At 38.0% G+C, this 15,497-nt stretch overlaps 1 protein-coding gene and 1 pseudogene across 4 annotated transcripts in view; one reads left to right on the forward strand and one right to left on the reverse strand.

Moving 5' to 3' along the window:
• The window catches only part of MAP2K4 (mitogen-activated protein kinase kinase 4), a 121,212-nt gene that overhangs the window by 50,107 nt on the left and 55,608 nt on the right, over positions 1–15,497 (forward strand). For all 4 annotated transcript variants that reach the window (XR_002517842.2, XM_003912361.3, XM_003912362.4 and 1 more), the window contains one exon: positions 9,974–10,148. Coding sequence is in view for 3 of the 4 variants with exons in the window: in XM_003912361.3 (XP_003912410.1) it covers positions 9,974–10,148 (175 nt within the window). In the remaining variant the exon portion in view is untranslated. The remainder of the gene's footprint in view (positions 1–9,973; positions 10,149–15,497) is intronic.
• LOC116271191 lies at positions 5,674–5,751 on the reverse strand (annotated as a pseudogene).

Genomic DNA, 15,497 nt, shown 5'->3' on the forward strand with positions numbered 1-15,497 from the left:
GCATAGTTGAATCATAGAAGATAGCTTTTGTGACACAAACATAACCAGTAGAGTAAAGGGAGTACTAGAAAATTCACAGGAGAAAGACTACTAAAATATTCTCAGAAAGCTGATGAAGACCAGTGCCTGATGCTTCATATCGTTCTCTTCTTGTCTCTTCATATTTTTCTCCACTTAACTCCCACCTCCAAAAAAACAACAACATGAATTTGAAATTTTAATGAAAAATAGTTGGCACGAAAACAAAAATCACAGTTTTGAGGGATGGCTCATGGCTAAATTATGGCACCGGGAAATATATATATGATTCAAAAGAAATAGACTTAATAAGCAAGTAGAGGAGTGGCAGTGTAGAAAGTATACACCAATGTAAAGACCAGTGAACCTGAGACTTGGCTGTTGTTGAGAGCCTTCTTGTCATTGTGGGAGTATACAAACTATTGGCCTAGGCAGGAGAGAAGGTCTGTGATATTTTTCCTCTTCTCATATGGGCATATTTGTAAACCTAAACCATAATAACAGTGGTAGATATCTATCTTTGCATTCCCTGGAAGTCTCATTTACCATATGTGGGTATATTCTGAAATGTTTAAAAAGTGATGAATTCACATGGTGAAGAATCAAATAGTAGGCAAGGGATTCCAGTGTAGGTGCTGGAGCTGCAGAGAAAAGCCACCTAATATTGTCTATATTCTCACCTGCACACTTTGAAATGAAACTTCTGATACAGACTTTATGGAGATGATCATCAGAAGAATTAAACAAATGGTTAATCCAAATTAGGGTTCACTAAGAGTAAGTAAGCAGTACCAAACTAGCCTAATATACTTTTTTGAGAGTGTTACTAGGACTGTAGAGCAGGAGTTTGGCAGAGACTAGGTGTATCTTGATTTCAACCTTCATGGGCACAGAGGAGGAAGACGAAGCCCAATACAGTATTTTCAGGAAGTTTCTTAGAAGGACAAGAGTGAAGTCTGCGTTTTCTTTCTAATCAAATTCTGTTAGTCTGTGACCATGTATATTCTGAACACCAAATTGGAAGCCATGGGAATGAAAGTTTTTATTTTCTTGCTTTAGCAAAACATTTGAATTGTCTGCCTAAATAGCTACATAGAAAGACGCAAATTCCCTTGAATCCAACTACAACTAGACTTTAACTCTTAATTTTTCTGTTAGTATCATGAGTATATGATAACAATATCATAAGGAACTAGAATAAAATCAGGTGTAAAGCATAGATTGGGATTAAATTAAGCTGGTTGATCATAGTTCACATGTACAGGCTAAAATTTAAGCAGTATAAGGTACTCATGAATACCCTAGATTTCAAGTCTTTGTATGATGTAAAATAAATGTGTCTATATATAGAATTTATTTCTATAAAATTGTTTTCCTTTTCTCGTTGACATGTTTAGGTAAGTGTCTCAAAAATAATAAAAGTAAGCTTGAGGATGTTTAATAAGTAGGTGTTCAAAACACAACTCACATAGTAATAGTATTAAGAATTAGCTAACAGATCACAAATGAAAAGTCGTGAGACTCTTGGTTTTTAATTTGCTTTAAGAACTAAATTTCTGACTTTGTAAAAGCAATTTGAGGTTTGTAGTGCAAAATGATATATGAGTAGCAGTGTCCTGCTAAAATATTTGTTAAGAAACATAGATGAAAATATGAAACATTGAAAATTAAGATAACTTAACTCCCTATAGGATCTAATAATGGATTCTAATAGTAACACAGCCAGAATAAGGAAAATTTTTACCTAGGGTTTCTTTTATAGCAGAGGCTTCATCCCTTTTCATGTTTATTTCTTCTCCTGCCCATACTAGTAACTACCAGAAAAAAACTGGGGAGGGATGGGAAGAGGGAGGAGAAATGGATGCTGACGAATTTTATCTGGGAAGTGTGGTCATTATGAGTAAAGTGTTCTAGGTGGAAGTAGAGAAGGATTGTAGTAACAGTATAGTGCTGCTGTGCTGCCCAGTATAGACTTAGGATTGTATTTTTATGTTGCTGTTGTCGGTTCAGAATACGGTATTAGAGACCAAGGAAGTTGGAGAGAGGAGAATTTACCATGGGAGCAATGAGTGCTCTAATTCGTAATATACTAGATCTAGATATCTCAAATCTGCCTTTGAACCATAGGCATGTAATGGGCAAATCCCTATCAGACAAGTAGAGTGCAGCCCAAAGATAATCTTCTTTTTCTTTCTCTCCTTCTCTCAACAGTTTTATCGAGGTATAATTGGCATAGAATAAACTGTATATATTTAAAGCATGTCATTTGCTAGGTTTTGACATATGTGTACCTCTGTGATGCCATCACCATAGTCAAGTTAACATATCCATCATTCCCAGAATTTCTTCCTTCTCGTTGTAGTGGGTTTTTTTGTTTTTGTTTTTTGTTTGTTTTTTGAGATGGAGTCTCACATTGTCGCCTGGGCTGGAGTGCAGTGGTGTGATCTTGGCTCACTGGGAACCTCCGCCTCCTGGATTCAGGAGATTCTCCTGCCTCAGCCTCCCGAGTAGCTGGGATTACAGGTGCCCACCACCACGCCTAGCTAATTTTTGGTATTTTTAGTAGAGACAGGGTTTCACCATGTTGGCCAAGCTGGTCTCAAACTTCTGACCTCGTGATTCGCCCACCTCGGCCTCCCAAAGTGCAGGGACTACAGGTGTGAGCCATTGCACCTGGCCTCTTGTTACAGTTTTTATGTTTAGACATTTGATTTGGTTATTCTTTCTCTCTTCCACGTCTATATTTAACATACTCTATCCATCCTTTAGTTTTTTAATATATGGAACGTAGTAAATGTTTCATTGTCTTTATTAATTCTAGTATTTTTGTCATTTCTGGGTCAGTTTCAATTGATTGATGTTTTCCTCTTCATTACAGGTCATGTTTTTCTGCTGTTTTGTGTACTGTGGTCATTTTAGATTGCGTGCTGGAGACTATTGTGTGATGGCTGTTTTTGTATTTTCATGACTGTTTTTGAGTTTTGTTCTTTGGTTAAGTTACTTGGAGATACTTTGATCCTTTCAGGTCTTGCTTTTTAGCTTTCGCAGATGAGACTACTCTAGAGGTAATTTTGCTTCGCTAGTAAGGTAAAATCCTTCTAACTACTTTGTTGGATTCCAGTCAGGAAGTTTTCCACTCCAATGGCTAAGAATAGGAACTGCCTTGTATGAGCCTGGGTATGAGTCCCTCTTAATCCTTTTAGGTGGCTGCTTCTTCAGGCTTGTATAGGTTCCTCACAATCATCCACTGATCAAGGAGGGCCCTCTGCATATCTGTGGGGTTCTCTTTCTGTGTAGCTCTCTCTTATCCTGTACTCTGCCATGTGAACTCTGGCTACATTGGTCTCCCTAGATTCCCAGATCCTTGTCCTCAACACAAGGGCACTGCCAGGATCTGCCTAGATCCCCCTCCCTGTATCACAGTTGGTGAACTCTTTAGGCAGTAAGCTGGGGACAATTGTAGGGCTCATCTTACATATTTCCTGTCTTTCAGTGTCTGCTGCCCTTTGTTTCCTGATGATTTCCAGTGTCTTCCAGATTGCCTGTACATTCTGTTTTTTTCAGTTGTTTTAGGTATGAGGGTAAGTCTGTCTCTTGATACTTCATAGTAGGACAAGTGAAGGTGCCACATTGACTCTCACTGTGAGACGGAAACAGGAATTGTGGAACTAGGGAATAATATCTTGAAGACTTTGAGAAAGAGCATCTCCAAACAAGATATCTTGCAGGATTCAAAATAGTTTCTTACAATAGTGACTGACATTCTTAATACAGTGAAAGAAGTCATGGCATTTATAAAAATGGATTGGAAAAATCTCAAGGAGAAAACAGACTGGATGGATAGGCAGCAAGATTACAGAAAAGGGACAGATGAGGGAAAGACATAGCTAGGGACCTGAAAAGCACTGGTAGAGTGAAATCCCTTTTGATGCGGTTGTGAATATAAATGATACTACAGGACAGCAAAAGAATTTGAAGGCAGTCATTGAGTTGAAAGCATACCAATTACTGAATTTCTTAAAAATATAAATTCATAAACACAAGGGAAGGTAAACCACAAACTGGGAAAATATTTGCAATGCAGGACAAGGGTTGATGGTGTTAATAGGTAAGGAACTTGTTAGTAGAAGCAGCGATAACAAAACAAACACCTGGGCTAGGAAGGCTCAGGGGTGCTATCTTAGTCAGTTAATCATCAGAAAAAAAGACACATTTGTTCACCAGATAGCATAAGAATGTTCAACTCTAGCAGTTGAAAAGAATGATCTAACTCTAACACTTTTCAAATTGGCCTGAGGAAAAAGGTGCTGTTGACTAAGTACAGTGGGCACCTTTTGGCTGATAGTACTCCTAAATCAGTGCAGGCTTGGTACGCAGCCATTCCAGTAGTGATACCAATTATTTAATGACTGTGTTAAAATATGTTAAGTGAAATCTGTAAGCAGTAGGTATAATACGCTATTTTTGCAACCTATTCCCATAGTATAGAAAGATACAAAGTAATATGTACTAAATTGTGAATATTGGTTTTTTTCTGGATTATGATTGATTTTTCCATTTTCCTTTTTATCTTCTACCTTTGTAGCTTTAGGAGGGATTTTAGATTCGGTAATCCGATTGGAAAAAGCAGTTCAAGTTCTGGTCCTGCTGCTGAATTTGCACAGCAAACACACTGCATCTAATAGAGGGTAGGGGTGAAGGTAGACGACGTGGCTAGAGCTGTCCTAATAACCGTACTTGACTGGCCACTGTATTTCTTTAAAAAAGCAAGGCTACCTGCCTATTTACGAAGTCCCAGGCAGCTTTATTAGACATTGTATAGAAATACAGCTTTTCTCAGTGTCCAGTCTGATTGATATTCTGGGACATTATGTCACGGTTCTTTGTGTGTTTGTGTGTTTTTTTAATCTGTAGGATTTCAGAAATTTCAGACTAGTAAATTAGTCTGGGTCAATGAAAGGACAACTAAAACACAATAATTTTAATTCAGTATTAAATTTAGGTTAACAGATACATTTGTCATTTCTAGCCAGAAGATAACAATCAGGAAGGATTTCAGTGCAAATATGTAGGCTTAAAAAATTAGTTTTCAGATTTTAATCTAACAAGATAAATCTCTGATATCAAAATATAATTTCTGTACATTGAATTGTACTTTTAATAAGGCCTGTATTATATGAATTCATGCCCTATATTAAGTATTCTATCTATAATCTTGCATGTTTTGAAAAAGTTAGGACCATTCATATTTCACTTCTTTTGAATGTCTGTGACATCTGTGGCAGTTTTTCCGGGTGCATGTGTGTGTGTTTTCTCTAGAACGTGGAACTGCTAAGTCTCTGGGAACCAAGAATTATTAGATGTGGAATAGTAAGGCTCTGAAATCAGGGACACCAGAGTTAAGAATTTTTTTTGTGTGTGTATTTTTTCTGTGTGTGTATTTTGTGTGTGTGTATCTTAATCAGATTGTATTGCCTTATTCATGTGTTTTTTGCGGGGTACTGTGGTATGGACTAGAGAACTTGTAGTGACTCATGAAGAAACCTTGGAATGACACATGAAGGATGATAGGAAAGTCATTCTGAGGCAGGATGCTTTACTGCATTGTTTTCAACCAGGGTATCAGACATCAGGAATGAGTTCAGGAGAATGAAAACGTGTTAGGTGCTCTACAGGTTCAGAGACACTTCTCCAGTAATGAACTATAGAAATGACCCCTGAAAGTATAGTCTTAAGATTCTATTCAAGGAAATACTTTTGGCCTGTTGTCTAGAACTGCTCTGTGGATTTGGAGACAGTTAGCATCATTGGCCCCCAGCCACTAAATGCTAATTGCACTTCCCAGTGATTGTGATGACCAAACTGCTGCTGACGCTGGGGGTGTCCGGGCACTACCTTCTTTGAGAGTCATTGGGAAATAAAATAATGCTAGGGGCTGTATTAATTAAAAGTAAGTTTGTTTGCATCTAAACAACAACCAGGATAGGAACAAATAGTGGCTTAAACCAGATAATTTATTTCCCTTTTCCATAGAAAAGTCTGGAGATAGGAAGGCTAGGGTTGGTGTAGTGGCTTCATTGTTATTGGAGTCAGTGCTGTTTTCTGCTCCATCATTCTCAGGACATTATTTCACTTCTGCAGGGCATTGAGGGTGGCTGGAGCTCTAGTCATTACCTACATTCCAGGCAACAACAAGGAGGTTGGAGGAAAAGAACAAGAGTCTTTTTTCCAACTGAGTTAGCTCCTTTTAAGTACTGTGTTCCTATTTTCCACCTCTAACTGCAAGGAATGTTGGTGACTTAGCTCAGGCTGCAAAATACCACACACTAGGTGGCTTAAACAACATAATTTATTTCTCACAATTCTGAAGACTGGAGAGTCCAAGATTAAGGTGCTGGCAAGGTAGGTTTTAACCTGAGGCTTCCTCCCTTGGTTTACAGGTGGCCACCTCTCACTGTGAGCTCAGATGACCTTTTGCACATGTGAGAAGGGAGTGAACTCTGTGGTCTCTCTTCTTGTAAGGACACTAATCCCAGTGGATTAGGGCCCCACCCTTCATTAACCTTCATTGAACCTTCATTATCTTCTTATAGGCCCTGTCTTCAGTGCAGTCATGTTTGGGGTTAGGGCCTTAACATGTGGATTTTGAGAGGGAACACAGTTCAGTTGATAGTAGTTGGGAAATGTAGCCTTTTAGCTGGGTGCATTGCTGCCCCAAGTAAACGAGGATCTTGTTAGGGAGGATGAAGAGGAGAATGGATGTTGGGTGACAGCTGATAGTTACTGCCACTGTGGCTGTTGTCTGAGTTTTCCAGGTTGGTAATGAGAACCTTGGGGTTGGAATCCTATGAAGTGTTCATTGGAGGCAGGTAAGGGTGATCTGTATAAAATAATGCACAGAAAATTATGAAGGGAAAGATGAGGGATTTTAGGAATTATTTTTATTTTGGGGAGTACATAGTAGGTGTATATATTTATGGGAGAACATGAGATGTTTTGATACAGGCATGCAATGTGTAATAATTGCATCATGGGAAATTGGGTATTCATCCCCTCATGCACTTATCCTTTGTGTTACAAACAATCCAATTGTACTAGGAATTATTTTTGATAAAATATAGTCCCCATTCTCAAGAAAGTGCTATCCCGAGGAAAAGTCAGGGAACTTTTTTTTTTCTTTAAGAGTATAATTGTAGGGAAATATTTATCAGCAAATAAGGGCAACTTTGCATCTTTATTGGTTTCTATTTTTCACCAATCTTCTCATGAGGTGTGTTTTCTACTGTTTATGTTCTTTCTTTCCTAGGCCGCTTACATAGTTTAGGACAGAAATTGATTGACTGCAGAGTTTAATGGTAAGGTTCTGGTCTGGTTCCTGTATCTAGTCACTCCAGCACTGTATCTGTGTATAGCCCTTCTGTGGAAGCCATTGTGGTTGTACCAACTGTTAAAACAATTGCTGTGAAATGGACTCAGTTTTACTGGAAAGATTGCTAGCCCAGTATAAAGATGAATGTATGAACATGGCTTGCTGATGTCGTAACCGTGGCATGTTTTTCTGTGTTTTTACAGCACTTTTTCTTTGTAAATGAGAAACTTGGAACTCTGGGTAGGAATCACATTCTCCTCTTTTAACAGCTTTACTGAGATATAATTCATGTTCTGCAATTCACACATTTAAAGTGTATAGTTCAGTTGCATTTAGTATGTTTACAGAATTGTGCATCTGGTACCTTATTCGATTTTTGGATATTAGCCCAAGTAGATACCCTGTATCACTTAGCTTTCAACCTGTTCATTTTCAAAAAGAAAAAAAGGGACTTTATCCAGGAACTATACAAAAAAACTACAGTGAGCTAAACTAATTAGTAGAGATATTCCATAAATACTAAAATTTGATCTTTAAAGTAATAGAGATAATATTGTAACCATTTTCATTCTGTAATTTCTGTATAGTAATGAAGTATCTTTCATTTCAGTTCTCAAGAATGCTAGCATAAGTATTATATAGCGGTGTAGTCATGAAAGTCATAGTACATCATCTTTACCATATTCTCTTGGTTAGAGGCAAGTCACAGGTCCCACTCACACTCAAAGAGAAGTACCTACACAAAAATATGAACACTAAGAAGGTGGGGATCATGGGGACTTCCTGGAGCCTGTCTGCCACAGCCCCTCAATTAGCGAACACTTTATAAAATTTTGCTTCCGATTTACAAGTAATCTTAATTAACTTTTTTTCAGCTTCCCTCGGTGGTAGATTGGTGCTGTATATTTCACCAGTAATTAAATTATGCCATTGAGATAGTGTTTATTTGCCAAAGATTATAGAACAGTAATCATTATACATGGAACTTCTTCATGTTGGAACTTTTTTCAGGCTTAATCGTCTACTTCATGAAAAAGATTACCAAGAAAAGTTTCCTATTTTTGCCTAGATCTGAGTTCCTTCCTAAAAGATCAGTTCCGGCTTCATCTTCACCTAAATGGTCACTTATGCTACTGATTTCCAGGCTGCTTGTGACTCTGGATGCTAGAGTATCAAATAATATGGGTGAAAGGATTTTGAACTGAAAAGCACTTGAATGAATGAAAGCTGGTGTTATCACCTAGTATGATTTGAAAGTCTGTTACTTGGAACACTGATATAGTAAATTGTTATTTAGACCAAGTGTATGAATCTTTGAAGTGTAACTTTGAACCTTAATATTAGAACATACGATTATTCTCGGGGTGGGGGTAGATTTTAAAGTTCTAAGTTTTTGGGGAACCTTAAAAGTTGCTACAGAAAACCATTCTACTGATTGGAGAAAACATTCCTAAATTTTGCAAGAAGAAAAATAAATGACCAAGCACATAAACTTTTCCTGTTGGTTTCATAGGATCAGAGTTAAAAAGAAATCTTGATCATTTTGTATGAAACTGAAAAATGTAGTTGATATTTAATGAATTGTTTTCATTGTGTGTGTGGTTGATAGTTTGTTCCTACACATTGGGTTTGGGGTGTGTGTGTGTGTGTGTGAGAGAGAGCAAGAGAGAGAAACAGATTGGTTTTACATTTTTCATTGGATTTACTTTTTTATAAAGCATGGTTAGAAATTAATACTTTGATCTCCAGGTTGAGATTTTGGAGATGATTTTTTATTTAATGGAAATATGTAATGAGTGAGCTCTTTTGTCTATGAGCCACTTATTTTTTATCCCATTGCTTTATCGAACCAGGGCTGAAAATTTCAATTTTGAATAGCACATGGCAATTTTCCTCTTAGAGCCAGCTAGCTGTTCAGTTGACTGTTCTCCCACCTCAGCATGGTATTAACAAGAACGGGACAGTATACTAAGGCACTATTTCCCAAACATTACTGGAATCATCTGGGGGTCTTTAAAAATACTGTTTTCTGACTCCTGTCCCTGGATAATTCAGATTTAATTGCTATGGGATGATACCTGGGCATTGAGATTTTAAAAATCTCCCCCAGGTGATTGTAAGGTACAGCCAACTTTGGGAATAGTTGTACTAACTGAAGATTGAGGCACTGGAATAACTAATGTTGGGTAAGATAGGATAAGAACTGTTTCTCAATGAGGTTCGCAGCTCTTGGGATTCTCACTTAATGATGCTCTTTGGATAAATCCTTATCCAAGTTTGAATAAGATCTTATATTTAGAAATGAAAACTGATCCGCAGAATTAATAAATGGGAATTGTAAGTCTTCTTGGGAATTTGCTTTTATGAATCCCATTGAAGCTATGTCTATTGACTACCTAAATCTAGATCATTCTTAATCCAGTGTGTAAAAAACCAGGATGACACAAACGAAAAACTTCAAAAACCTGGAGGTCAGACTATTTTAGTAATTTAGAAAACATTTTTCCCACACATTAATCAGTACTAAAAGAAAAAAGTTAAAACCTATTTAAAATGTGGAAAAATTGCTTCCCAATATTTTAACAGAGAGAGACTGAGAACACACAGCATTGAGTCATCAGGAAAACTGAAGATCTCCCCTGAACAACACTGGGATTTCACTGCAGAGGACTTGAAAGACCTTGGAGAAATTGGACGAGGAGCTTATGGTTCTGTCAACAAAATGGTCCACAAACCAAGTGGGCAAATAATGGCAGTTAAAGTAGGTGATGCCATGATTATTTTTGGTACTTTAATCCATTAGGTGAAATTTCATGGTGCAGTAATACCACTGTTGTTGTGTTCCTAGTTTTGTGGTAAATGTGGGTGTTTAAAAACTTGTTTCTCCAACTCCTTTGAGGGTGTTCTGTGTAGAGGTTTCTTACTGGTGGCACATTTTCTATCTCTTTGGAAACATGAGTGTATGAAGTGTGCATGTTGATTGCATTTTTGGCATGATGCATTAACATGTTTTAAACTTCAGGCCCTTCTACTGCCAAGGTGAGTTCAGGCTGGGCGGCTGCACCCCTGGGAGCAGGGCAGTGCTGCACTGAGCCAGGCGGGAGCTGGAAGAAGACGCAGCACACTGGGTTGGGCAAGGTGCGGGGCTAGGGCTAACAGCAGTCTTACTGAAGGTTTCCTGGAAACCACGCACATGCTGTTGCCACTAACCTCAACCTTACTCGGTCCTGACCGGCTCGGCTTCTGTTTGTTTATTTCATCTCTACTCAGTACTGCCCTGTTCCCTGGTTTTAAAGTTGTACTGAAATGCATACCTTGTGATAATGTTGTCACATTTTGTCCTGATTGTGAGTGTCGTGCCACTTAATATGTTCATTAAAAAGAAAAAAAATGGCCAGAAAAGGAAATTTGATCCATAGACTATACCTGGCAAGCTTAGGCTGGTACCTGTAATGAATTGGTGGTTTCCATTTGACTCCTAGTGGTTTCATGTAATTGTAACTTATTCTTTTGTTTGTTTAGATGTTTAACAAATCTTTGCTGTATGTAAGATAGTTCAGGAAAATCAGCAACAGCGGGAACAACTTGCAAAAACAAAGGAAAAAAAACCTAGCTGTGGCCATACCCTCTCTGAGCTTAAAATTCCTATGGGAACAAAAATGTTTCAGTTTACAAGAATTGAGAATGGATTTGCATATAGTCCAAGCTAATCATCTTCCTATTAGTGTCCTATTTTGAGAGTTTGTCAGAGTGGTTGATAAGAGTCCTTAGTTTTTTCTTGACATTTGAGAATGAATTTATATTAAAATAAAATGCTTTCTGTGTAGAAGTCTGTTGTGAGCCAAACCTTACTGTAACTATTTTAGTATCCTTCATTGTTGAGCATTTCTTTTTACTGGGTCATATGAAAGTAATGTTAAATTAGTGGTGGGGAAAATTTTTATGATTCTCTCTGGGTTCTTAACATTGTTTTTGGCTGTATTTTTAAAATGTGGTGAGAACTATAGACTTTTCGTAGGCAGATGTATATATACACAACATTTTACATACAAACCACAGACCTCTGAAGATGCACAGGTGAAGAACTCTGCATTATGTGTTAAAATAAAATGCTTTCTTGGAATATGCAGTGATTTCCGTATTCCTGTCTTGTGCCACTGCAGTATAAGTGGAAAGAATCATTTTATTTAGACTCCTGGATGAGTGTTGTATTGTCCTTTTGTGCTACCTGTGTGTGACATCCAGTTTTAGTTGGCTGGATCTTAAGGGAAAGGTTTCCTATATAGTTAAAGTTGTAAACTTTTCTTTCAGGTACTAGGGAAAGTAATTTAAACAAATTATTTCCTGCTTTTTACAGTTTGTGTTATGTGTGCTTCAACTTTGTTGATGAACATTATAAACTGTTTTAGTAATACGGATTGATTTTAGCCATTGTTAAAGAGGTCATAAAGGTAAAAAGAAGGTACTTCATTTTGACATTTAAAAGTTTTTCTCACTGATTAATTTGATAATATTTTGGGTTGTATAATGCTTACTCAAGTTTTGTAGGAATTCAAGAATGAAAATAGGAAATTGTTGTCCATCATTTGTAATTTTACCTTATCAGTGGCTACTGTGACAGCTCCAGTTGGGATGCTATTAAAAATCCCAGCTGTACAGGAAGAACTTTCAAGGCAGTCATGAGACCTACAAACTGGTTGCTGTCACATGTATACCCACCACATGGTACTACCTAGCTTTGTTTACCATCTCAAATTCTTGAACACGCGTAGCGGTTGGGGATGGGAGAGGATGGCAATACAACACATCAATTAACATATAGATGAGGAGTACCTTTGGATTCCGTGACTTTATTAATACTGAAAGAATAAATGTTTTTGCATTAATATGCATTAAAATTTGATACCAGTTGATGACTGATGTATGCCATCTCTGAATTAAAGAATATATTTATTGTTGGTTTCTTCAAAGAATAGTCTTTGATCACACTTGAGAGAGTTCATTCATTCCTCACTTAGGTACATTGACTGGATTGACAGGCACAAATATACAGAATCAGTATATGATTAAGGAGGAGTTTGATTTGAGACTTTACAGTTGAAGGAACCATGAGACAGTGGTTCACACAGCTGAGAGCTTTCCATTGCTGTTGGTGAAATGAGAAACACACTTGAAGTAACTGTGCTAACATCTTAATATGCACTTTGAGAATAAAGAAGGATTGCTTTATTAGATGCTTTATTAGATGCTTTATTAGATGTTAAACTGCAGTATTAGATGTTTACTTTCAGTATCTATAGAAAAGTGAACTGTGATATTAGCTTGATTTTTTTCTTTGTATTATTCCTCATTTTTGGTTTTGAGGAAATCCTCCCCCAAATTTATTTTGCCATATGTAAGAAGTATTTGAAAAAGGTGACTTCTTAGTAACCAGAAATAATTACCCCGAAGACTTAATCTAAAAATCAGTTATGATATAATCAGATTTAGTGAGGCAACATTGTAAGAGTTATACTTAAAACATGTTTTTGATCTTTGGTTTGAGGACAGTCTCCCAAGCTATCAGTGAGTTCCTGCATTAGGACCTAAGATGTGAACATTTTTTATCCATTAGTTTTAATTGCACATGCTTGGGGAAAGGGTCTGCTCTCCTGTGAGTGGGAGTAATTTGTATAGTTGTGCCTGAGTGACTAGTCTTAGGGCTGCCTAGGGCAAAGCCATTGTTGCCTCTGGGGTTTCTTAAAGCTCAGGAGGACAACCTTCAACTCTTACCAGGGATTTACTTCTGACTGTGATCAATATCCTTTACAAATAATATTTATTTAGTGTCCTGTTTTGCACAGTGGTGAGGTAACCACTGAATGAAAACATTATACATGAATAGTCACTGTCCTCTGCATAAAGTAGGTGTTTGCTCCTGGCAGGGTTAAATGTAGCGGGGTAAAGCCCAGAGTTCAGACCAAATGTTTGAAGAGGCAATTAGGATTAGGTTTCTGAGCTAGGGTTAGAGAAATTCAGATCTGGGAGAAACACCTAGCATCACTGATCAGAATCAGGATCCCACAGAAAATCTAGGGACACAGGAGAAAAGAGAAAGAGTAAATGAAATGTCACAGCTTAGACCATGGGCTTACAAGCTCAGATGGCTGACAGAGGAAAGAATGACTGTAGGCCTCCGATACCTGACAGTATGTTCTCCACCTGACTCTGCCTGCAGTGTAAAAAATCCTGCATGCCTGGAGTTCCAGCTTCCCTGCTGTTTTCTAGCAGACTCATGTCCAGATTGACTTCTTGAAGGTATGCATGCCCTTTTCATGTTTGTAGAATATGTGTGAAAACCCAAAGGAACGTGGAAAAGTAAGAATGAAAATGAGAGGGAATATAAGGACTGAAGTTCCTGTCACTAAAGATGATGGCAGGCAATGGAATCTGAATTGTTGTGTGAAGGGTTAATACTGTAATAAAGCTGTCATCTCATTGAAGAACTGAATAATATTGAGCAGGTAGGTGGGAATAAGAATGTGTCATGTTAAATTTGTCATTGTGGATCATTATGATGACTTTTCAGTCTTCTGCTTGAGAAATTACCTGGATTAATCAAGAAAAACAGATCTGTTGTTTGAGGGTAGGTGCATAGGCCAGACTAAGTTAGCAATGTGACCTGGTATGCAAGAGTTTCAAGTGTTTTCTTTCTGTTGGAGATCTGCCTAACTTGTCGTGTTCTTTTGAACCTCAACTCTACCCTTTCAACTCTGCTGTTTCATTGATGTGAGTCTTGCTGATCCTGGCCTGTTAACCTCATTTTGATTCCTGCAATCCTGCCTCTCCTTGGTTTTTGGATTTTGGCTTTAGTGTCCTTGACCTGGAATTGAGACCCAGCCTAATCCTGATGCTTAATAGTAAGGATGAGAGCCCTCTGCTGACAGTATCAGCAGCCCACAGCTTAGCTGTTCTCTGAGCAGAATGGAACTTTAATTTGCTGGTTGGATAGGCCTCCCTGGTGTAGATAATACGGCGAGTATGGGAAGTCAGGTATCAGAAAAGTATGGCTTGGCTTGTTTTCCTGCCACTGGAGAGACCATGCCACTTCTGTCAAAAGTTCCATTACCAAATGATTTCAGTGGGGATTATGATGATGAATAATGATTTGAGGAGGTTCATTTTAGTGTTTAAACACTGGTCTTGCATGTTCTGAAAGCACTAGAATGTTGCTGGGATGGCCTTCAGTTGGAAAAGTTCCTTTTTGATGGCATAGAGTGCTTTGTTAGGCCATTTTATTCACTTCCAAAGGGCCGCAGTGATCATATTTGATTATCCAAATCACCTGTGGGATGCAGATGCCATGGCTCTTTTGTTTAGAATTGAGACTGTAGTCTAATATGCTGTCGTTTGGTCAGATCGTGTGACTTGACTAAGGCATCTGTGATTGACTGAGCTGTATTCTTTTATGCTTCCTAATATTGCTTAAAAGCTATGGTGGTCATATGAAAAGTGTAAGCAGAGCATTTCCAGGAGGAGGCACATTCAAGAGATGTGGCAGGGCTGTCCTCTTCGCAGCCTTGATTTTGAACTCAGGTTGCTTATTCCCAGTATACATGTATGTATGTTTTGCTGTCACTCCAAGTTAGTGCTTTTCAGACTGTCAGTTTGTTGAACTAACAGAATTGTATGTGCAACCCAAGAAATAAATCAGTACTGTTTGGGGTTATGTGAGGGTGGGAAGTGGAGACTCTACCTATAGTCATATTGGAAGCCCTTGGGGCACCAGCTCCGAGGAATTAATAGGGGTACAATTAAGACAGTTTGGAAACGGTTGCTCTAGGTGAATTTTAGTCAATCATTATGTGTTTTTGAACATTCTAGAGATCTGGTTTCTGAAACCTTCTACCATTACTTGGTTAACCTGAATGAATTTTGACGTTGGACTAAATCCCAGCTTATTTGGTTATCTGGAGAAAAACCTGGTTTTTGTTTGTTTTGTTTTGTTTTGTTTTTGAGACACAGTTTTACTCCATCGCCCAGGCTGGAGTACAGTGGCACAATCTTGGCTCACTGCAACCTCCGCCTCCTGTGTTCAAGCGATTCTCCTGCCTCAGCCTCCCAAGTAGCT

The sequence above is a fragment of the Papio anubis genome, chromosome 17, assembly GCF_008728515.1.
Source record: "Papio anubis isolate 15944 chromosome 17, Panubis1.0, whole genome shotgun sequence".
NCBI classification, from domain to species: Eukaryota; Metazoa; Chordata; class Mammalia; order Primates; family Cercopithecidae; genus Papio; species Papio anubis.